Source organism: Mustela lutreola, chromosome 8, assembly GCF_030435805.1.
Source record: "Mustela lutreola isolate mMusLut2 chromosome 8, mMusLut2.pri, whole genome shotgun sequence".
Taxonomy (NCBI): Eukaryota; Metazoa; Chordata; class Mammalia; order Carnivora; family Mustelidae; genus Mustela; species Mustela lutreola.
In genome coordinates this window covers 65,852,905-65,874,631 of record NC_081297.1, presented here as the reverse complement: position 1 = coordinate 65,874,631, position 21,727 = coordinate 65,852,905, and the positions used below count along the sequence as shown (strand labels likewise).

The 21,727-nt window shown below is 46.3% G+C and overlaps 2 protein-coding genes across 2 annotated transcripts; one reads left to right on the top strand and one right to left on the bottom strand.

The window, feature by feature from the left end:
- Nucleotides 1-1,797: 1,797 nt before the first annotated feature.
- Nucleotides 1,798-12,671, top strand: CCDC65 (coiled-coil domain containing 65). Its single transcript, XM_059185492.1, has 8 exons — nt 1,798-2,143; nt 2,701-2,868; nt 9,057-9,226; nt 9,762-9,900; nt 11,022-11,219; nt 11,420-11,638; nt 12,015-12,167; nt 12,274-12,671. Exons 1-8 carry the CDS (start codon nt 2,012-2,014, stop codon nt 12,589-12,591), a joined length of 1,497 nt encoding a protein of 498 aa, XP_059041475.1. The 5' UTR covers nt 1,798-2,011; the 3' UTR covers nt 12,592-12,671.
- Nucleotides 12,672-13,058: 387 nt separating this feature from the next.
- On the bottom strand, nt 13,059-16,644 carry FKBP11 (FKBP prolyl isomerase 11). The gene is made up of 6 exons (XM_059185493.1): nt 16,376-16,644; nt 16,131-16,196; nt 15,662-15,749; nt 15,350-15,383; nt 14,925-14,995; nt 13,059-13,296 (listed from the first exon to the last, which is right to left on the bottom strand). The coding sequence occupies exons 1-6, from the start codon at nt 16,502-16,504 to the stop codon at nt 13,079-13,081; spliced, it is 606 nt and encodes a 201-aa protein (XP_059041476.1). The 5' UTR covers nt 16,505-16,644; the 3' UTR covers nt 13,059-13,078.
- Between the last annotated feature and the right edge of the window lie 5,083 nt (nt 16,645-21,727).

The window sequence follows — 21,727 nt, the reverse complement described above, 5'->3', positions numbered from 1 at the left end:
GACTGAGTAAAGATTGCCTTCTATACTGTGGGTGAGCCTCAACCAATTAACTGAAGGCCTGAATAGGAAAAAAATGCTGAGCAAGAGGGAATTCTTCCTGTTTGACTGTTGAGCTAGAATACGGTCTTTTAAGGCCTTTGAACTCAGACGAAAACATCAGATGTGTGTGTATGTACATACATCCTATGGGTTCTGTTTCTTTGGAGAACCCTAATACATCATTATATCTCACATTTAAAACAACTTTATTGGAGGTGTGAGGATGGGGTAACTGGGTGATAGACATTAAGGAAGGCACACGATATAATGAGCACTGAATATTATATAAGACTGATGAATCACTGACCTCTACCTCTGAAACCAATAATACATTATATGTTAATTAACTGAATTTAAATTTAAAAATAATAAATAAAATAAAATGATGTTTTGTTCATTAAGGACTTTTTGCATTAATTTAGATATTCAAAATATTGCATTAAAATTGTATTTGTCAGGTACCTGGGTGTCTCAGTCCAGTAAGCATCTGCCTTTGGCTCAGGTCATGACCTCAGAGTCCTGGAACTGAGCTCCTCATCTGGCTCCCTGCTCAGTGGGGAACCTGCTTCTCCCTCTCCCTCTGCCTGCCACTCCCCCTGCTTGTGCTCTCTCTCCCTCAATCTCTCTCTGTCAAATAGGTAAATAAAATCTTTAAGAAAATAAAATAAAATTGTATTTGTCTTTTAAAAAAAAGACTTTATTGAGGTACATGTTGCCTATCATATAATTTGCCCCTTTCAAATATCAATTCAATTCTTTTTTAAAACCAAATTCATCAAGTTGTCCAACATAAATCTATTTTATTTTCATTTATTTTTAAATTTTTCTTAGAGAAAGAGTGTGTGTGTGGGAAAGGGGAAGGGCAGAGGGAGAGGGAGAGAGAGAATCTTAAGCAGACTCCATGCCCAGCATGGAGTCTGACAAAAAGCTTGATCTTATGACCCCAAGACCATAACCTGAGCCAAACTCAAGAGTTTGACACTTAACTGACACCCCCATAATTCAATTTTAGGACATTTTCATCAACCCAATATAATCTCTCATGCACATGTTATATTAATCTCCCCTCTCCCTCTTCCAAGCAATTGGTAGTCTACTTTTTAGCTTTGCCTTTTCTGGATATTTCATATAAATGGAAACTTATAATATGTGGTCTCTTGTACGTGGCTCCTTTCACTAAGTGTGTTTTTGTAGTTCATCCATGTGGTGGTATGCACCCGTAATTTGTTCCTTTTTATTGCGGAATAGTATTCCATTGTATGAAAAGAGCATATTTTGTCTACCCATTCACACATTGGTGGACATTTGGGTTTTTTCCAATTGGGCTATTATGAGGCATGCCGCTAAAAACAATTCTGTGCTACTCTTTGTTTTGGATACGTTTCCACTTCTTTTAGACAGATATGTAATGGTGAAATTGCTGGACCACACAGTAAATTTCTGTTTAACATTTTAAGAAACTGCCAAACTGTTTTCCAAAGTGCCTACACCATTTTACATTCCACAGCGAAGTGTGAAGGTTCCCATTTCTCCAGATTCTCTTCAAAATCTGTTATTACCTGTATGCTAAAATGGACACTCTATGAAAAATAACGCCCCCCCAAAAGTTTTAAAATGTTCAGTGAGGAGGCTACCTTTATCCAGGTGAAACGACCATCTCTCAAAAACTGACTGCAGTCCTCCAGCCAGCAGAGGGCGCCCCAAGCCAAGGTCTCTCCTCCTAGCCTTTCACAGCGCCATCTTAGCGAGATCCTCGTTGCTAGGAGACGTAGACGCGTCTTTGGGCTCCAGACCCCAGCCTCACCGCTGTCCCAAGTTCTTTCTCTTGTGTGAGGACCGAGATCTAAAGTCCCACTACCATCCAGGGGCAGTTCCGCAAGGCCCTCTTTGGGGGCGTTTTCCTCCTCCTTCTTCTAAAGGGGACCAAAGCGGACTAGGATCCTCGACTAGCTCCATTCCCTTCGCCCCCGCTATGGCTAAGAAAGGGAAAAAGGCCAAGTTGCCCCTGTCCGATGAGGAGCAGCTGCTTCTGTTTCAGCAGAAGTTGCTGGCAGAGGAGGAGATGGCCAAGAAGAAAGAAAGGCTCCTGAGCCAGTTCTTGAAGGTGATGGCTTTCTGCATTACTCTCTGCCCAACCCCACCCACTCCCTGCACGGCCCTGTCGCCTTGACCCTCGCGTTGAGGCAGCCTATGTTCATTCTGGCCTCCCCTGCTCCGGAAATCTTGAAACCCAAATATACTCAGATTTCTGGCAACACTGTTTGGGGAGGAGGCAGTTCTTTGTGAAGCACGGAGTGGGGCAAGAGGTTGACAGTCACAGCTGAGCCCCAGACTGGGACAAGAGGTGCCTGAGCTGTCTGAAATTCTGATATATTCCCTAGAGATTACAAACAACATCCTGCTCTGATGTCTTCACCTGAAAGAAATTCACACTTGCCCCCCCTAAAGTGCCATCAGGCTGTTCCTTACTTCAGACCCTCCCAAAAACAAGAACAGGAACTCCCTGAGTGTTAGTCATCAGGAACTTTGGTCTTTTATGAAAAAAAAAAAAAAAAAAAGACAAAGGGTAAGGTGTCAGGGACAACCTGTGACCTTGTTTGTTTTACTGTAACATGGCTTCATGCCCTGACCTTCTGGGGGCATATTTATTCCTTCACACAGGACAAGTTGGCCAAGGAGGAGCACAATAGTGCTCTGAACCTTAACAAGATTAACACACAGTGGAGAACGGTCCTTAGGGAAGTCAAGACCAGAGAGCTTCATAAGGACATTGAGATCCTCAGCCAGACATTTGAACGAGTGGTGGACTGCAAGGACAGTGTCATCAAGGTAGGCGCTCTTCCCAAGGAAACACTTAAACCTGGCTGCCTTGATCTCTTAATAGAATGGGCCTACTGAATTAATTTATTAATCAATTTTGGGGGGAAGAGGGGGAGAGGAATGGGGGAGGGGCAGAGGGACAGAAAGAGAGAGAATCTCAAGCAGGCTCTATGCCCAGAGTGGAGCCTGACATGGGGCTCAGAGGTCTTACAACCCTGAGATCATGACCTGAGCTGAAATCAAGAGTTGGACGCTTAACCGACAGAGTCACCCAGGCACCCCTAATTTTTTTAATCAATCTTAAAGCCCTTTTAACATGCAGACTGTAATGAAGCCAGCATTAGTAATGCCAGTTTTCACTGAAATGAAAAGTGGACTCCTGGGCTGTCCTCCCTCTCCCCTGCTTCAGCGTAGCCATCTTCCTTGGTCATCTACCACCTGAAACCAGCGCTATACAATATTAGAGTTGTAAGGCACAGCAGACGTCACCCAGTGACTTGAACTTAGTCTCGCACCTTCACTTCGATATGAGAAGACTTGGTTCCAGAGAAGGGAAGTGGCTTGCCCAATGTCACACAGCCAGTCAGGAAGAGAGCTGGAACGAGAGCATGAGTTTTTTGATTCCTCCTACTCTGGTGCTTTATTTAACCAAACTCTGTTGGGCCTCTTTGATTCAAGTTCACTGGCCCTGGGTGAATCTGAGATATCCATGGGTAAGGACTCTCTAAGCATCTCAATCACAGCCATATGCTCTTGGGAGACCTTCTTTCACTTATTTTTAACCTCTGTTTACCACTCCTCCTTAGTCTTTTCAATCTTAAAACAACAACAGAAATCCCACAGTAACAGCAAAATATAATCAGCCTGGCATGGCCCTATTGAAAAGACACATCTCTCCTTCACACCCTAACCCCTGAGGGAAAAAAATTTCAGTAGACCTGGGCAAGCTTTCAAGTGATACATATTAAGAATCCCCAGATTTGCAAAAACCACTATATATTAGAATTCCTTACCCCACTGGTTGTACCTTATGGCTTTTTAAGTGACTTCTTCAGCCCCTTATTGGCAGTTATCAAATACTTAAGGAGAAGAGAACCAGCAGGGTTCGTTTAAGGACGCTGAGCCGTGGCCAGTCTCACCCTCCAGCTAGTTAGCTTCCAGCTTTGTAACTAATGCTGCCGGTCCCCGCTTAGGAAAGTCACACACTGCTAATTAAGCGCCTTCAGGGTCATTCCTGAGGAACCGAACCTACCCATGTTAAATGTGCAAATGTTAGCGGTCTTGCTGACTCTTGCTATCTCCACTTCTTCACTTCCTCTGGACCCTGAATCCCACAACTGCTTTCCCCTCTTCCCTAGGAACTTGCTCTGGTAAAGACTACCAGGCCTGAATCACAGATACTTTCCATCATTTAGTCTTCATCTAACCTGAGTCCTCTGTGGCATGGATACTTTATTTTATTTTATTATTATTTTTTAATGTATTAGAGAGAAAGAGAGAGAGACCCCAAGCGGGGGGCAGGGAGGGGGCAGAGGGAGAGGGCCAGACGGACTCCCCTATGAGCAAGGAGCCCTACATGGGACTCGATCCCAGGACCCTGAGATCACCACCTGAGCCGAAGTCAGAGGCTCAACCAACAAAGCCACCCAGGTGCCCCTGTGGCACTTTCTTTCTTTCTTTCTTTTTTTAAAGATTTTATTTATTTATTTGACAGAGAGAGAGATCACAGTAGACAGAGAGGCAGGCAGAGAGAGAAAGAGAGGGAAGCAGGCTCCCCGCCGAGCAGAGAGCCCGATGCGGGACTCGATCCCAGGACCCTGAGATCATGACCCGAGCCGAAGACAGCGGCTCAACCCACTGAGCCACCCAGGTGCCCCCTGTGGCACTTTCTTATTCATGCCCTCCTTGAAACTCCCCTTTGGTTTCCATGACATCATTCTTTCCTGGCTTTTCTCCTGCCTCGGGAATATATATAGAATCCTCTTTGTGAGTTTATCTTCCTTTCTCCCAATGCCTGAACTTAATTTTGCACGTTTCTGAGTCTGGCCATCTCGCCCTTTAACACATGTCTAGGGCCTAGACAGTCATGCTCATTACCCTGACTTAACTTTTTTAGATTTCATTTATTTATTTCTTTTAGAGAGAACACGAGTTGGGGAGAGGGGGAGAATCTCCAGCTGACTCCTCACTGAGCGCAGAGCCTGACGCAGGGCTCGATCTCACAGCCCTAGCTGAAACAAAGAGTCAGCTACATAACCAACTGAGCCACCCAGGTGCCCCTCATTACTCTGACCTTTAATACCACTTTTATATCAATGACTTCCAGGTTCTGCAACACCAGCCGGGATTTCTTTCGCGAGTTCCACATCATTCTATTCAAGATTCCTAGATATCTGTTCCGCGCTGTTGCATTGTCCTCACAACCAAGCTCAGGAGCTTCCTCTTCCCTGGCCAGGCCCAAACCAATTTTTCCAGAATCTGGTCTTCCTTACACTCAATTCAGGTGGCCAGTGCCATTCATTCACCAAACCACTCAACACAGAAATCTGGGAATCATCCTAGGCTTTGCTTCCATCCCTGACTTCTGTTCCAAGTTTTGTATAAATCCTCTGCTTAAGTATTTTTCAAAGCTATACTCTGCTCTCCTTCCCCACTGTCCTGCTGCAGGGGAGACCTGGGCATCTTCTCTTATATGGACTGTTCCAACAGTCTCTTATCTTCCAGCCTTCGTGCCCAGCCACCTGAGATGACACAACTGTAGACACAACTACCAGGATCATCTTTTTGAAACAAAAATCTGATTCTGTTATTCCACTGCCTAAATTTTATTTTTTTTTTTTAAGATTTTATTTATTTATCAGAGAGAGAGGGAGAGAGAGCAAGCACAGGTAGACAGAATGGCAGGCAGAGGCAGAGGGAGAAGCAGGCTCCCTGCCGAGCAAGGAGCCCAAATGTGGGACTCGATCCCAGGACGCTGGGATCATGACCTGAGCCGAAGGCAGCTGCCCAACCAACTGAGCCACCCAGGCATCCCTCCACTGCCTAAATTTTAGTGGCTTCCCACTTCCACAGGAAAAAGTCCAAACTCTAGGGAAAGGACATCAAAGCCCTTCATGATCTGGCCTCTCCTTGTACCTTTCACACACCCCACATTGTTTCTTACCTGTGATTTTGCACATGCTGTTCCCTCTATCTGGAAGTCTCTCTTCCCCATCTCATCAGTCTTCCTGGCAAACTCTTACTCCTTCAGGAGTGCTACAAATGACATCTGTCCTGTGAAACCTTCCATGGTGCGCTTAGTCAGATGCAGGCATTCAGTCTTTTATATCCCATTGTCACTGGTCAATCATCAACCTCATAGCAATTTCAGGTTATACAGTAAATTTCTGTTTATGTAACTCCTTTCCTACTGCAAGACTGCAAGCTCCTTTGGAGGGCAATGAGCATGTCTTTTCATCCCCAAATCCTTGGCACCCAGCACAGTGCCAGTAATGACACGTTTAGTAAACATTGGCTAAGTGAATGAAGAGGCTTCCATTATCAGCATCTATCTCAAAAGATGCTATTTCATACCAAACATATAAGGTAAAAGCTAGCTCTGTACAGAGGTTGTGGTGGTTTACAGTGAGTGTCTCAATGTGTCTGATCGTGTAGGCATTCACTAAATCCTTTTTTGTTTATTTCATTTACTTTTTTAAAGAGATTTTATATTTAAGTTACCTCCACACCCAACATGGGGCTTGAACTCACAACCCCAAGATCAAGAGTTGCATGCTCCACTGACAGAGCCAGCCAGGCACCCATTTCTTTCATGTTAATTTTGTTTTACTTTTTTGAATAGGTAATACACTCACATTATTCAAAATTGAAAAGATAAAGTTATACAGAGAAAAGTGCCCTCCCACTAGTGCCTGTCAGCCACGCAGGGCCTCTCTCAATCATTGTAGTTTCATGAGTAAACCTTTTTTTACACAAATGGTAGAACTACATACTGTTCTGCCCCTTGTCTTTTTCAAACAATTTATCCTAGGGACTATTCCACATTAGCCCATAAAGATCTTCTCTTTTTCTTTTAATAACTGCATCATATTCTATATTGTAGTTTAACAAATACTTTGTATTCTGTATTTCCTAAATTTTGGTAATTAAATCTAGAAGGTTGGAGGTGTTGTATTCTTCCATATTCTTCCATCAACCAAGGACATATGTCTGGTTATCTCTCTTTCTTTTTAAAGATTTATTCATTTGAGAGCAAGCAAGCATGGGTGAGTAGGGGAAAAGGCAGAGGAAGAGAATCTTCAGGCAAACTCCTTGCTGAACGTGGAGCCCAGGGGTGTGTGTGTGGGGGGGGGCTCAGTGGCACTACCCCGAGATCGTGACCTGACCCAAAATCAAGAGTGAGACGCTCAACTGACTGAGGCACCCAGGCACCCTGCCTGGTTATCTCTTTTTGTGATGTTAGTAGCTGTTGATTATCCATTAATTCATTGGGGGTTGCAAAATGCTGATTTTTTAAAATTAACATGTAATGTATTATTAGCCCCAGGGTCTGTGAATCGTCAGGTTTACACACTTCTCAGCACTCACCATAGCATATACCCTTCCCAATGTGCATAACCCAACCACCCTCTCCCTACCCCCATTCCCTCCACAACCCTCAGTTTGTTTTGTGAGATTAAGAGTCTCTTATAGTTTGTCTACCTCCTGATCCCATCTTGTTTAAAATACTGATTTTCTAATAGTATCATTCCTTTTTCATTTATTAGCTTGAATACTGCTATAAAGAGATACCTTCTGTCATTGAGCATTCAGTTACCAGGAGGTATAGTTTATACAATAAAGGCAGCATAAATGCTTGATTATTTCTTTGCCCTTTATACACCATTACGGGAAAAAAAAAGGGTTGTCTGGTATTCTCAATGGTAACTGATTTTTTTAAGTATCCTTACGAATTCATAAACATAACTGATATTATTCAGTCCATTGTAGTTTTTACCCTTATCAATGCTCACGTTGCCCCTTCTGCCAGTGAAGTGTTCCAGTTATCCAATCCCGCATAACATGGCATCCCTAAATTAGTGACTTAAAACAACAATTTATTTTATTTCTCATGATTCATTGATCTAGTTCACCCACTTGGTGCTTGCTTGCTGTCTCTCCTACAATTTTCAGTCAGATGTCAGCTGGGGCTACAGTCACTGAAGGCTTGACTGGACTGGATGTCTAAGGCAGCCAGCGGTTGATTCTGTCAGCTGGCAGGGAGTTCAGGGGCTGTTGACTAGAACGCCTTAACATGGCTCCTCCCCGAGCACTGCCCTGCTCACACTGTGATAGCTGGATTCCTGGAGGGAGTGTTCCAAGAACAAGCATTCCAAGGGGAAGGAAGCAGAAGCTGCCAGGTCCCATAAGGGCTATGCCTGCAGCTGGAACAGTGTCACTTCCACCATATCCTCATGGTCCAAGAGTCACAGCATCTCCCCACATTCAAGGGGACAGAAGGAGAGAATACCTCTTGATGGAGGAATGGCAAGGTCATGTTGCAGAAGACTGCAGGATAGCAAATATTGTCATGCCCATCTTTGGAAGATACAATCTGCTCCAGTAAGACACTTTTCTTGGTTTCTGAGTTCTTCTGACATGACGCCATTGGTCTTTCATAGCTGCTCTGCTATCTTGTATGAGATACCTTAGGTTCTACTCGCTTATGTTCTACCTCAGACCTTGGAGCAGCCATTTCTCCAAGAATCCTCAATCCCTTTTATTATTTTTTTAAAGATTTTATTTATTTGATAGATATCACAGGTAGGCAGAGAGACAGGCAGAGAGAGAGGGGAAGCAGGCTCCCCGCTGAGCAGAGAGCCCGATGTGGGGCTCTATCCCAGGACCCTGAGATCATGACCTGAGCCAAAGGCAGAGGCTTAACACACTAAGTCACGCAGGCGTCCTCATCAATCCCTTTTAGTGGTAGCCTCATTGTTAGAAATATCTTTTGTCCCTAGGATACTGCCTGGCTCCATGGGGTCCCATGATGTCACCTACACTTTCCAATCACGAGTAAGAGAACCAGCCCTCCTAGAGCCAGAGAGCTGGCATTAGGAACTCGGGGGAGATGCCATTCACGCCATCCAGCTGAATACACTTTTATGTTCCTGTACTGATGCCATTCAGCCAAAATAGGAACTCTGTTTCTTACCCAGTCTTTAGCCAAGGACCTGTCGGAAGCAGAGGAGCAGTACGCCCATGCCCTGCGCAGCCACCTGCACAGCATCGACCAGCTCTTAGCCCTGCAGAGAAGCCGGCTCTGTCTTTTAGAGGAAAGCTACAACATGGAGCTGGAAGCCCTAACCAAGGAGTTTGAGACCGAAAGGTATGGAGGCCTATGAGGAAATCGGGGATTGAGTCCAGGAGGGGATCCAGAACCTGTGTTAAGGAGCTACCTCTACGGAGACGGCCAGCAACCTGGAGCATCCCACCTTGCTTATGACATGACCCCCACAGAGAACATCCAGAGTTCCTTCTGAACTAACGCAGGTTTAAGCTCATAGCCGTAGCTTCCCTATGCCCGTGCCAGGTCTCTCCCTCTAATACCCTCACCACCTACTTTCAGCTATCAAACTCCAACCCATCTGGCAGGGGACAGGGAGGGGAGGGGGACCTCTCACTGAAACCTTTTATACTTCTTTGCTTTTCATATCAAATGAATGTATTCCCTGTTCAAAGATGAAAATAATCTTATTTACTCTTTCTGACCCTAATATGAATAGAGCCTACCCTCCCTCTGTGATCCTTCAAGTACCTAGGAGTTTGTACCACTCATACAGTTCTACATACTGCGCTGAATGGTCGTTATTGGTCCATAAGCTTTATCCCTCAGAGCAGGGACAGTGTCTTATCTCCTGCAGGAAGACAATTATTGACCAGCATGAAAAAGAGATTCACTACCTACAAGATGTCTTCATGGCCATGGAGCAGAACTATATAGATTCTGAGTATGAAAGTAAGCTGGAGTTCCAGAGCATGTGGGATGATCTCAAAAACAAGGTATGGAGGGAGAGTACCTGGGCAAGAGCTGGGAGAGAAGGGAGAGAAAAATGCTCAAGGCCACTGGAGGGCCTACAGACACTTAACCAACTCAACCAAGAATATGCCTGTACCCCTACTGCATTTTGTAATTTTGTAGAAATTAGCTGGGAATACTATTCCAAAATGTCAAGGAAATGAACTTTAGAGCTAAAAGGCACCAAGGAGATCATCTGGATTCACCTGTGATTTGCAGATGAACAAACTAAGGCCCAAAGAAGTAAAATGATCTGCCAAAGTCATGCTGCTGCACTGTGGTAGAACCAGGAAAATCCAGGTCTGCCCTTGTCCCAAAGTGCTTTCCACCATCCTAGAGGCTACACATTTAGGTATCCTGCAGACCTGGGTTTGGGCATGGGTTTTGTTTTGTTTTGCTCCACAGTGTTTTTTAAATTTTTAAAATAAGCTTCCTACATTTAAAAACTGGGAAATTTCAGTGGTGGCGCCTGGCTGGCTCAGTTTGTAGAGCATAAGACTCTTGATCTCAGGGTCATAAGTTCAAGCCCCATGTTGGGCATGGAGCCTACTTAATTAAAAAAAAAAAAAAAAATTGGGGTCCCTGGGTAGCTCAGTTGGTTGGGCGACTGCCTTCGGCTCAGGTCATGATCCTGGAATCGAGTCCTGCATTGGGCTCCCAGCTCCACGGGGAGTCTGCTTCTCCCTCTGACCTCTCCCTCTCATGTGCTCTCTCTCTCTCTCAAATAAAAAAATAAAATCTTAAAAAAATTTTTTTTTAAACAAAACTAAAAATGGGAGAAACCCATAAAAACCCAAAATTTTAGCTTCTCTTGAAAAAAAAAAAAAAAAAAAGATCTGGTAATACTGGGTCCCAATTCCAAATGGGGACACTGGTGTGGAGCTGAGCAGATATGCTCTGCACCACCCCCAAAGCCCATGAAACATTTCTTCTCTGATTCACCACAGGCCTCCTCCTCTAGCTTATAGCTCTTATTTACATCATCTGCCTGGTCTTTGTAGGCACTCTCATTGGCAACCTCTGCACTGTACTAGGTTATAAACCGTTCAAGAGGGGGAGGGTGCTGGAGGCAAGGCAGCCAAGCACTGGCTATTTTGGTGCCTAGAATCTAGAAGAGAAGCATTTTCTAAGACTGCAACTGGAGAACATAGTAGAAGACCTGTGGAGAAGGTTCCAGGAGGCACTCAAGAATTACACTGATGCCACAGAAGACCAAAAGATTGCCTTTGAGACTCTGAAGGTGAAAGATGAGAAGAGCTCCAAAGAGATTGAAGCACAGATGAAAAAAATACAGAGACTACAGGTGAGTGCAGCCAACTGGAAATACTCACTGCTTTCAGTGCTCCATTATCCCCTGGTCGTCTTCTCCCAATTTCCACTGGACCCTGTCACTGGTTGGGGAAAAACGAGATCCTTGGATTTCAGTCCCTAGGTTGTCCTTTTACCTGTCTCACTGAAGGCCTTTAGCTCATCAAGGGTTTCCTCCTACCTCTATCCCTCCAGGACTCCATAATTATTTTAAAAAGCAAGATCATGATGCACAACCGTGAGAGTGAAGAACAGAACCAGTACCTCCGTAAGGACAAGGAGCTGGTCCTTGCCCAGCTGCGAAAACTTAAAGCCCAAAGGACTCAGGCCCGGGAACTATCACAGGAAAACTTAGTCAAACTCACCTTGGAAAGTAATGCCACCCTCAAGGCCCTGAGAAAGATTGTCAATAAGGTAATGGGAGAGGACAGTCCCCCCCCCCAAAAAAAAAAAAAACCAAGGAACTTGGCTCCTTGCAAAGTGAAAGGGGTTTGAGAAAGGTAGAGGGCTTTCTCTTGCTTCCTGCCTGCATGGATGTCTGGACTACCTTTTGTCTTCCACGTTCCCTCCCCTCTTATGTTTTAAATTAAATGAATCATGAATTTGCTCAGACTGTAAAGTACTTGGAATAGTGCTTGGCACGTAGTAAGCACTCTGTGTTAGATGCAGTCATTACTCTAGTCTCACATTTGGGTGAATAGCTTCCCTGGGTTTAAGCAGGGGAACCACCTCCCTTATTTCCCCTCCCCACCCCGTTTCCTAATAAAAGGTCTCTTCCTGCTTCTGACAGGGTGAAAAGATCCTGAAACTTGCTGAAATATGTAGGAAGTTTGAAACCGAGGAAGAAAAAGTGCTGCCTTTTTATTCAACAGTTTTGACTCCCGAGGAGCAGAAGGAGATAGAAGAAATTTACCCAGAGGAGCTTACTGAGGAGCTCACAAAGGTAAAAGGTCCTAGGGTCCTTGGGCCACCACCCGATGCTGGCGATCATGGGCCATGGGGACTGCATTTGGGAATGGGCCTCAACACGTACCTTTCTCCACCCCCAGGTGATAGTGAACTACACAGGGATGGAGAATTTCTGGAAAAGGTACAACAAAGTGAAACTGGAGCAACTGAGCCTCCAGCACAGACATGCCCAGTTATCAGAAATCAATAGGAAGTTGCGGGAGATGCTGAAGCAGTACTTGGATGGCATCTCAGTGAGTGACGAAGTGCTAAGCCAGCTCAACCCACTCTTCATCGTCAACCATCGCAGTAACTTACCCCAGCCTTTGTCCACACCTACCACCCAGCCAGGTGACAAACCACCTCCAGCCACTTACAACATCATTGAAGCAGCCCACGTGATCTCCCACATCCTGTGATAGAAGAAGATTGCTTTTCAAACCCCAAACAATTTTTTTGAGAGAACTGAAGACTTTGCTATTAAAAATTTCCAAGAGGGTTTATGAGCTCCTTCTTCTATGTTCGCTATATTGGAGAGCGCAGTCTATTTGGAAGATACTAGGAATACAGTGGCCCCAGAGAGTGAAGAGAATAGCCAGGCAATTATCAGGAGGCTCGCTGTTCAAGAAGCACTGCTTCTTCGAGTTCTGGGCACTAAGAGGGCCAGAACCCATACCTTTGGGATGTAGAGATCCTACGGGAACATTCAAGTGCAGGTCCTTGGCAGTAAGTTAGGACAAGAGGAGGCAGGGGAAGAGGAGATCCAGAGCCTCCAACCACCCCAATGTCAGGCAGGATCCAACTCAGAATGCCTTTTCCCCCAGCCCTTTCCCTCATTTCCACTTACAGAAGTAGCCTCAGAAAGTATCAGGTGAAGAATCCAGAGAAATTTTTAAAAATTATTTATTATTTCTTTTTGCTCTTGTTTCGTTTCTCTTCCTTGAGCTTCTTTTTGGAGACTTTAGGTCTGTTGGCCTTTTTGTATAGGTGATACCCAATGAGGCCCAGGAGGGCTGGCACCATGGCCATGCCTACCAGAGGCAGAATGCCCTTCACCAGCTTTTGCCAGTAGTTGGCTCGGATCAGTGCAATCAGCTCCACATCAAACTGCAGCACTGCATCCGCTGAAGGCAGAGAGGAGGCAAGGGTTAGAATCTCTGCATTTTATCCAGGGCTCCGAGTCTAAATGAAAGCAGGGAGGGCAGGCCACACAAAAGCAACAACTACGAAGGTGGCAAGATTTAAACATGGTGAGTTCCTCTAGACAAAAGCAGAGAAGGGTTATGGGCAGACTCTACTGATCGTTATGTTTACCCCAAATCTATAAATGTGGCTTGTGTTCAGCGACAAGTCTAAGACAGGACAGGAAAACTCTGTGGATCTAAGACATACAGGCTGTTCTCCATTGGTAAGTCCGAGAACCCCTCTACCGAGAACTCCCATTTCCAAATAGCCACATTGACAGAATCTTTGCAGGGCTGAAATGAACTGGCTTTAACCTAGACATTTTAAAATGTCACCAACCAATGAGTCCATGCAATGTGACTGTAAGAAAACACAGATGTTTCATCACAGAGGAAGGAGGTGGCTTAAGAAGTAAGGAGCAGGTGAATGAACAGGAGTGAGTCAGGGGAGAAAGGCAAATACTAGAAAGGGGGAGGTCATAGAGCTTTGGGTGAAAGCTTTCTTTAGTCCCATGACCCTCTTTGCGCTTCTTCCTCTAAGTTGGAACTAGGATAAGAACTTTTATCCTAATACTCTGAAGTACAAAACATTTTAGCTAATAGAACATCTGTTATAACCCAAAGCAAGAGATCTGCATCTTGGGAAATCTGTCCCGGGACCTGTTGACAGCTTTTAAAGTTATAGGGTGGGCTTGGCTTTTTTTTTCTTTTTAAATTTTTTTTAAAGATTTTATTTATTTATTTGACAGAGAGATAGAGAACACAAGTAAGCAGAGTGGCAGGCAGAGGGAGAGAGACAAGCAGGCCCTTTACTGAGCTGGAAGCCCGATGCGGGCCTCGATCCCAGGACCCTGGAATCATGACCCAAGCCAAAGGCAGATGCTTAACCAATTAAACCACCCAGATCCCTGGGCTTGGCTTTTAAAAGTTGTTTTTTGTTTTGCCTTTTTTTTTTTTTTAAAGATTTTATTTATTTATTTGGCAGAGATCACAAGTAGGCAGAGAGGCAGGCAGAGAGAGGAGGAAGCAGGCTCCCCGCTGAGTAGATAGAGAGCCTGATGCAGGGCTCAATCCCAGGACTCGGGGATCATTTCCTGAGCCAAAGGCAGAGGCTTCAACCCACTGAGCCACCCAGGTGCCCCTGTTTTGCTTTTTTTTTAAATTACTTGACTGTGATGATTTTTACTGCCTCTTCCCTCGTGGAGGCTGAAAGGAGGGGTGGAGATGTGGTGAGAAGCCATGCCAACAGCACAAATGACACGGGTTGGAGTCGTGGAGAAAAGGCATGAAAGAGAGCTAGCAGAGGCAACAGACCCAAGTGGCTCAAGTCAGTATTTCTTCCCTAACAAGGTGCTATCTGCCAGAGAGAAGCCAGGGAGCCTTAATGGGTTCTATGTGTCTAGTCCCTATTGGTGATCTGAAGAGGAAAAAAGCAGCAGCCCTACAGAAGGAGGCCCAGCCACCTCTGGCCTTTTTAGCAAACTGGATTTAGACTATCTCAAGCCCCAGACAAAGCTCTGAGGGACTGGGTACTTTGACTGCCTGACAGAGAGGACTAGTCAGATTACCTGGGATAGATGGTGGAAATCCCCGTTTTCCATAGGCCAAGTGAGAGGGAATGATTGCCCTTCTCTTCTCTCTGAGGGAATGAATATGAATCACAGCTGGGGTGGGACCAGGTGGGCCCCACCTCAGCCCCACCAGCAACACACTCTGGATATTCACCCCAAATGATGAACTCTCCCAGCTGAGCACCAAACAGGTTGACCAGGAAAGGTCTCTGTCCCCCCACATGCCTCAGCAACTCCAACAGAACCCATAGCCATAGAGGCACTGTGGCTCTGGATGCCCTTCAGGTTCCCAATGACCTGGACCTGCCCAGTGCAAAGCTTTTATCACACATTCTTCTGCCTCTCTGAGGAGCAAGGACAGCAAAGTAAGCCTCCACCCATGCAAAGGGGGTGCCCAAGCCCACCTCTGCTCTGATACTCACCCCACACACATGTCTAGAAGGCTCTGCTCCAGACCTTGAGGAAGAAGACACAACTGAAAGGAAGCTACCTACATCCCCCAAAGCCCAGGAGAGGAGAATCAAACGCTCCCTATGACCTTCAACTAAGCTCCCCACTTCTCAAATCCCTGGTCATCCGTGGGGTGTGGGGCAAAGGGAGTGTCAGAAGCCGGTTTGAACCTCAGGAGGTGACTGGTAGAGTCCTGGTGGCATTTTCAACGTATTTTAGGGATTGAGGGGGCTAAGAAGGGCTTAGGTCAGGAAGAAACAGAATGGGAGGCGCTGGCCACATACCTGGGATCACCTGCTTTTGGCCAAGTTCTATAACCAGAGGATCTCTGGTCAGGGAAGTGTCAATAATGCGTCCATCTACCAAGCTGCCCTGTGGGGAGAGAGCAGCAGGAGCGCACACCTCGCAGGGCACCACACACACCTGGGCCCGGGGGCAGCGGCGGCAACCCCCTCGCAGCTGCAGCCCAGCATTCCCCTCAGAGCAGAAAGCAACAGGAAGCCCCAAGGGGCTGGCGCTTCTCGGAGATCTCCCCACCCTTCGGTTCTCTGAGCCGGAGTGGAACTGGCGGAAAAGCTGGGAAGGGAAATGGGCAGGCAGGAGGCGCGCCCCTCCCCCCGCCACGTGCTCGACGACCCCGGAGCTCCAGCTTCACTCCCGAACCGCTTGCCACGTGTCCCAGCCAGCGCTGACGTGTTCCAGCAGGGCGCCGCCCCCTCCCGGGCCCCGCCCCGGCCCCCCCAGATCCCTCACCGTGTAGTGTATGTGCAGCGTGTCTCCAAAAGCAGCTGGCTCCGCGCACGGCTCGGGGGGCTCCACCTACGAGCGGACTACAGGAGTCACGCAGGCTCCTCCAGAGATTCCGTTCCGGCCCCGACACCCAGCACTCCCCAGATCAGTTCCCGCACTCGCTCTCCTCCCGGCTCCCAGGTTCGTTCCGATCCCCTCGTTCCCCACCAAGGCCCGGCCGCCGCAGCCCCGGGACACCCTCTCCTCACCAGGGTCTCCACTTGGAGGCTCCGGACGGGACTTTCGGTTTCAAACCCAGCCTCAGCCCGGCACATCACCCCACTGAGCAGCAGCAGCAGCAGCAGACGGAGCGGGAGAAGTGAGGGGCGCAGGGTCATGACTGGACGCGGGGCAAGGCACGGGGCACCAGGACAGGCTGCTCCGGTGACGGCGCCTAGGACAGCGATTCCCTCGGAGCCCAGGCCGGAGTGGACGGGACGGGGCGGGTCGCAACGCGCCAGCTCCTCCTCCAGCAGCCCTTCCTCCACCTTGTCCCCACCTCCTGGAGGGAGGAGGCCGCCGGGAGCCCTTCCCTACCCTCAGAGATCGGGAGGTCGCGTTTTAGGATCCACCCGTTGGCCGTTCTGTCCCATAGCGAGGGGCTGTGTCACTTAATGGCACCCACTTACGATGACCTATTGTGTGCCAGTCACTTTTCTGTAATCCTCAAAGCCACCCTGAAAGGTAGGCATAATTGTTTCCATTTTACAGATGAGTTCAGGTTAAGAAACCTGCCCAAGGTCTTCTAGCTAGGTGGCGCCAGAGACAAGATTCAAACTCAGGACGGCCTGAGTCCCGCGTGTTGGGTCTTTGGTTTTTCCTCTTAAGATACAGGTGTCTGGGCGCCTGGGTGGCTCAGTGGGTTAAGCCGCTGCCTTCGGCTCAGGTCATGATCTCAGGGTCCTGGGATCGAGTCCCGCATCGGGCTCTCTGCTCAGCAGGGAGCCTGCTTCCCTTCCTCTCTCTCTACCTGCCTCTCCATCTACTTGTGATCTCTCTCTGTCAAATAAATAAATAAAATCTTTAAAAAAAAAAAAAAAAAAGATACAGGTGTCTTCACACCTGTCCTGGCAGTGTCTGTTTGGCCCAACCCACCCCAGCGGTTGTTAGAGAGGGCACCCCAGTCCCTCTTCCAGCCATTCACCTTGAATTCTGGAGGTCACAGGAGGCAGGGAGCTGTCTTGTCTGCCTGTTCTTTGGAAAGATAATTTCAAAGAGCCAGGAGCTATTTTCCTGCAAGGATGGGGCGAATCCCTGATCTTTTCCTCACACCGACCTATCCCTCCTCCTTTATCAGCAAGCTTGTAAAAAGGGCAACTTACAACCTTTTTATGTTTATTTTGCCCAACCTAGGGCTTGACCTCACCCCAATATCAAGTCTCAGGCTCTATAGACTGAGCCAGCCAGGTACCCCCAAGGACTTCAATTTCTTAAAGGGGTTTTAAAAGTGTTTTGGGCAACACAACCAGTCCCCTTTTGTATTATTTAAACCCTCACTGCCCACTCAGGCCATGGCACCTGAATTCTGCTCCCTCCAAAAGTCATCATTAAGCTCAGTCACCAAATTCTTGTGTCATTTCTTGGTCCCTGTCCTCTTCAGCATCTCTCTTGTATTTGATGCCCTCCCAAGCTCTAGATACAACTAACTGCCTGCTGGGTGTTTGACCAGTACATCAAATCAACACACCCAATACTGTACTCTCATTCCTTTTTCTCCATCCATCCCATCTGTAACAATCTAGAATTCCCTTCCAATTTTCTGTTTCTGTTAGTGGCTCTGCTGTTAGCATTCTCCTAAATTCTCCTCTCATTCACACATCAACCAGTCTCCTTTGATTTGTCCTTCCATCACCTCTCCAAGCTTTTCTTCCATTCCCAAGGCTACTACCCTAATTAAGCCATTACCTCTTTGGAATTGTTGAAGAAGTCCCCTCAGGAGGAGGGGATTTCTAGGGATGATGGAATGCTCTATATCTTGATAGGGAGGTGGCTAACATGGGTGTATGCATTTGTTAAAACTTAAACTATATGAGAAGATCTGTGCATTGCACTGCACAAATTATACTTCAAATTATACTTCCTATTAAAAAATAATAATAAACACAAACTACATTTTCAAGTCTTCCTCAAAGCTGGATAAGGCCATGTGACTAAGTTCTGGCCAATAAGACATAAGCAGAAGTGTTGGAAATATTGTCCTGGACTTCCAGCAAGGCCCCTTAAAGAAAATTAATTCAGGGGCGCCTGGGTGGCTCAGTGGGTTAAGCCGCTGCCTTCGGCTCAGGTCATGGTCTCAGGGTCCTGGGATCGAGTCCCACATCGGGCTCTCTGCTCAGCAGGGAGCCTGCTTCCTCCTCTCTCTCTCTCTGCCTGCCTCTCTGCCTACTTGTGATCTCTCTCTGTCAAATAAATAAATAAAATCTTAAAAAAAAAAAAAGAAAATTAATTCAGCTAAGAAGTGTATCATTGTGTGCTCCTCCTCCTCCTCTCCTCCAGCTCCTTCCCTTCCTTTGTTCTGCTGCCTGGCATATAGATGAGATGAATTACACTCTAGCAGTCACATCAGACCATGAGGTGACCATGAGGATGAAGCTATGTGCAAGGACGGTGAAGCAAAAAGAAGTCTGAGCCCTGGGCGCCTGGGCGGCTCAGTGGGTTAAGCATCTGCCTTTGGCTCAAGCCATGATCCCAGGGTCTTGGGACTGAGTCCTGCCCGGGGCGCTCTGCTCAGCAGGGAGTCTGCTTCTCCCTCTCCCTCTCTCAAATAAATTAATTTTTAAAAGATCCTATTTATCTGTCGGAGAGAGAGCACAAGCAGGAGTGGCAAGCAGAGGGAGAAGCAGGCTCCCCACTGAGCAGAAGCCTGATGCGGGACTTGATCCCAGGACCCTGGGATCATGACCTGAGCCAAAGGCAGACACTTAACCAACTGAGCCACTCAGGCATACCTAAAGTCCTTTGAAAAAAAAAAAAAAGTCATCATCTAAGCTTTGATAACCATAGAGTCACCATTCCAGTCCTGGACTGCCTACCACTTTTTTTCTTTTAAGATTATTTATTTATTTGCAAGAGTGCACACAAGCAGGGGGAGCAGCAGAGGGACAAGCAGACTCCCCACTGAGCAGGGAGCCCAACCCAGGGCTCAATCCCAGGACACTGAGATCAGGACCTAAGCAGAAGGCAGATGCTCAACCCACTGAGCTAGCCAGGGGCCTCCACCAGACACTTTTTAACTGAGGTATAAATGAATTGCTACCTGGTTTTAAAAAGAGAGAGAGAGCACTCTAAGCCCCCCAATCCCTAGCGTCTCCTACTTTAGCCCATTCTGTACACTGCTGCTATCTGCTCAGCTCCAGTTATGGAGCCTATGGCCCCACATTGCCCAGCAAATAAAATTCAGACTCCATGACATGCCAGTTGAAAACTTTTATCATCTGGTCCTAATCTGCCTTTCCAAACTTGGCTTTTATTCCATTAAATTGAAGGCCTTTTAATGACAGCAACCTCATCTTTCTCATTTCTATATTCTCATTGCCTAGTATAGTGTTTGCTACATAGACAGATTGATAAACATTTATGAATTGACCCAAATCCTCTTCCTGCTCACAGACTATACTCTGACATCAGATGAACCTGCATCATATGTTTCCATCTCTGTGCCCTGGCTCATGCTGTTCCTTCACCTGTCATGCTTCCTCCAAACCAAGCTCAAATATTACTTCCTCTGTAAAGTCCTGATTCCCTTATTAAGAAGTCACTTATTTCTGAACACTCAGCACACTCTGGGGGACATTATTACATTTTCCTTTGTGTTGCAATTATGTATGCCCCACTTCTCCCTATCTCCAAAGAGCCAGCTCACTGATGGCAAAGACAAGGTTATGATCATGCCTGGAGACCCCTAGGTACTAGCTGTACAATACCCCCCCCATAACAGATTCTAGACAAATGTCTTTTATATTGAATAAGTATTGTGCTATGCAATACTTCCAACAGAATTAAAAATATCTAACTATACTGGAGTGCCTGGGTGGCGTAGTTGGTTAAGCAACTCTTGGTTTCAGCTCAGGTCATGATCTCAGTGTTGTTGAGATCAAGCCCTGAGTTAAGCTCTGTGCTCAGCATGGAATCTGCTTGAGATTCTCTCCTTCTCTAAAAATAAATCTGTAAAAAATACATATATAACTATACTAACTTGGAAAACCTCCAAGACAAATGTATGTGTGTGTATGTGTGTGTGTATCCTTATGTTAAAAAAAAGCCTGGGAATACCGGGTGCTGTAGGCTTTGGGCGCCTGGGTGGCTCAGTGGGTTAAGCCGCTGCCTTCGTCTCAGGTCATGATCTCAGAGTTCTGGGATCGAGTCCCACATCGGGCTCTCTGCTCAGCAGAGAGCCTGCTTCCCTCTCTCTCTCTCTCTGGCTGCCTCTCCGTCTACTTGTGATTTCTGTCAAATTAATAAATAAAATCTTTAAAAAAAAAAAAAAAAAAGAATAGGGACAAGACTAGAGCCTGGATGGCTGAGTTGGTTAAGTTCAGGGTCCTGGAATCAAGGCCCACACTGGGTTCTTTGCTCAGCGGGCTCTCCTCCCTCTGCCTGCTGCTCCCCCTGCTTGTGAACTCTGATAAATAAAATCTTTAAAAAAATAAATTCTTTATAATAATAATAGATATGAAAGGAGTACACTTATATTTTAACCCCTCCCCAAGTGTGTGGAGGTATATATATTTACAAAAGAAACTACCAAAAGGAGGCACACTAAGCAGCCATGGGTGGTTAATTTGGGAATGGGAGTGAGAAAAGTAGAGGGGGAACAGGTTTCACATGTTGCTCTGTATACTTATGTATTGTTTGGATGTTCCACAATTAATTAATTTTTGGTTACAAAAATATATTTTAAAATTAAATAGTAAATGAATGAACACAATATATAATAATACAAGGGAATGTATGGGAGGTGTTGAATGAGTTGTGCTAATGAAACTAAAGGAGCGGGGAAGAGTCCTTGTGATTAGAGGTCATGGCAGCTTTGCAGATCTTAAAGAAAAGTGGTATTCTTTAAAAAGTGAGAAAAAGGGGCACCTGGGTGGCTCAGTGGGTTAAAGCCTCTGCCTTTGGCTCATGTTATGATCCCAGGGTCCTGGGATCGAGCCCCACATGAGGTTCTCTGCTCAGTGGGGAGCCTGCTTCCCCTCCTCTCTGCCTGCCTCTCTGCCTACTTGTAATCTCTGTCAAATAAATAAAAAAATTTTTTAAAGTGAGAAAAGGGGGGCATCTGGTTGGTAGAGGCCCAATGGGTTGGGCCTCTACCTTCGGCTCAGGTCATGGTTTCAGGGTCCTGGGATCAAGCCCCCTTGGGCTCTCTGCTCGGTGGGGAGTCTGCTTCCCACTCTCTCTCTGCCTGCCTCTCTGCTTTATTGTGATGTCTGTCAAATAATTAAAATCTTAAAAATAAATAAATAGAAAAAGAAAAAGGGATAAAGGCAGCAGGTCGGATATTTGGGAAAAATGAGTGGACAATTTTGGTTGAAGTAATGGATTCAGGCAGAGGAGCAGAGAGA

Bases quoted from the DNA above. Each gene is read 5' to 3' on its own strand.
- CCDC65 (XM_059185492.1), top strand. From the start codon at position 2,012: ATGGCTAAGAAAGGGAAAAAGGCCAAGTTGCCCCTGTCCGATGAGGAG. The intron at 9,227-9,761 runs GTATGGAGGCCT...TATCTCCTGCAG, and splicing joins AAGGAGTTTGAGACCGAAAG to GAAGACAATTATTGACCAGC. The intron at 11,220-11,419 runs GTGAGTGCAGCC...CTATCCCTCCAG, and splicing joins AAAAAATACAGAGACTACAG to GACTCCATAATTATTTTAAA.
- FKBP11 (XM_059185493.1), bottom strand. From the start codon at position 16,504: ATGACCCTGCGCCCCTCACTTCTCCCGCTCCGTCTGCTGCTGCTGCTG. The intron at 15,750-16,130 runs GTGAGGGATCTG...CTCTCCCCACAG, and splicing joins CGCTGCACATACACTACACG to GGCAGCTTGGTAGATGGACG. The intron at 14,996-15,349 runs GTGAGTATCAGA...TCATTCCCTCAG, and splicing joins CTTCTAGACATGTGTGTGGG to AGAGAAGAGAAGGGCAATCA.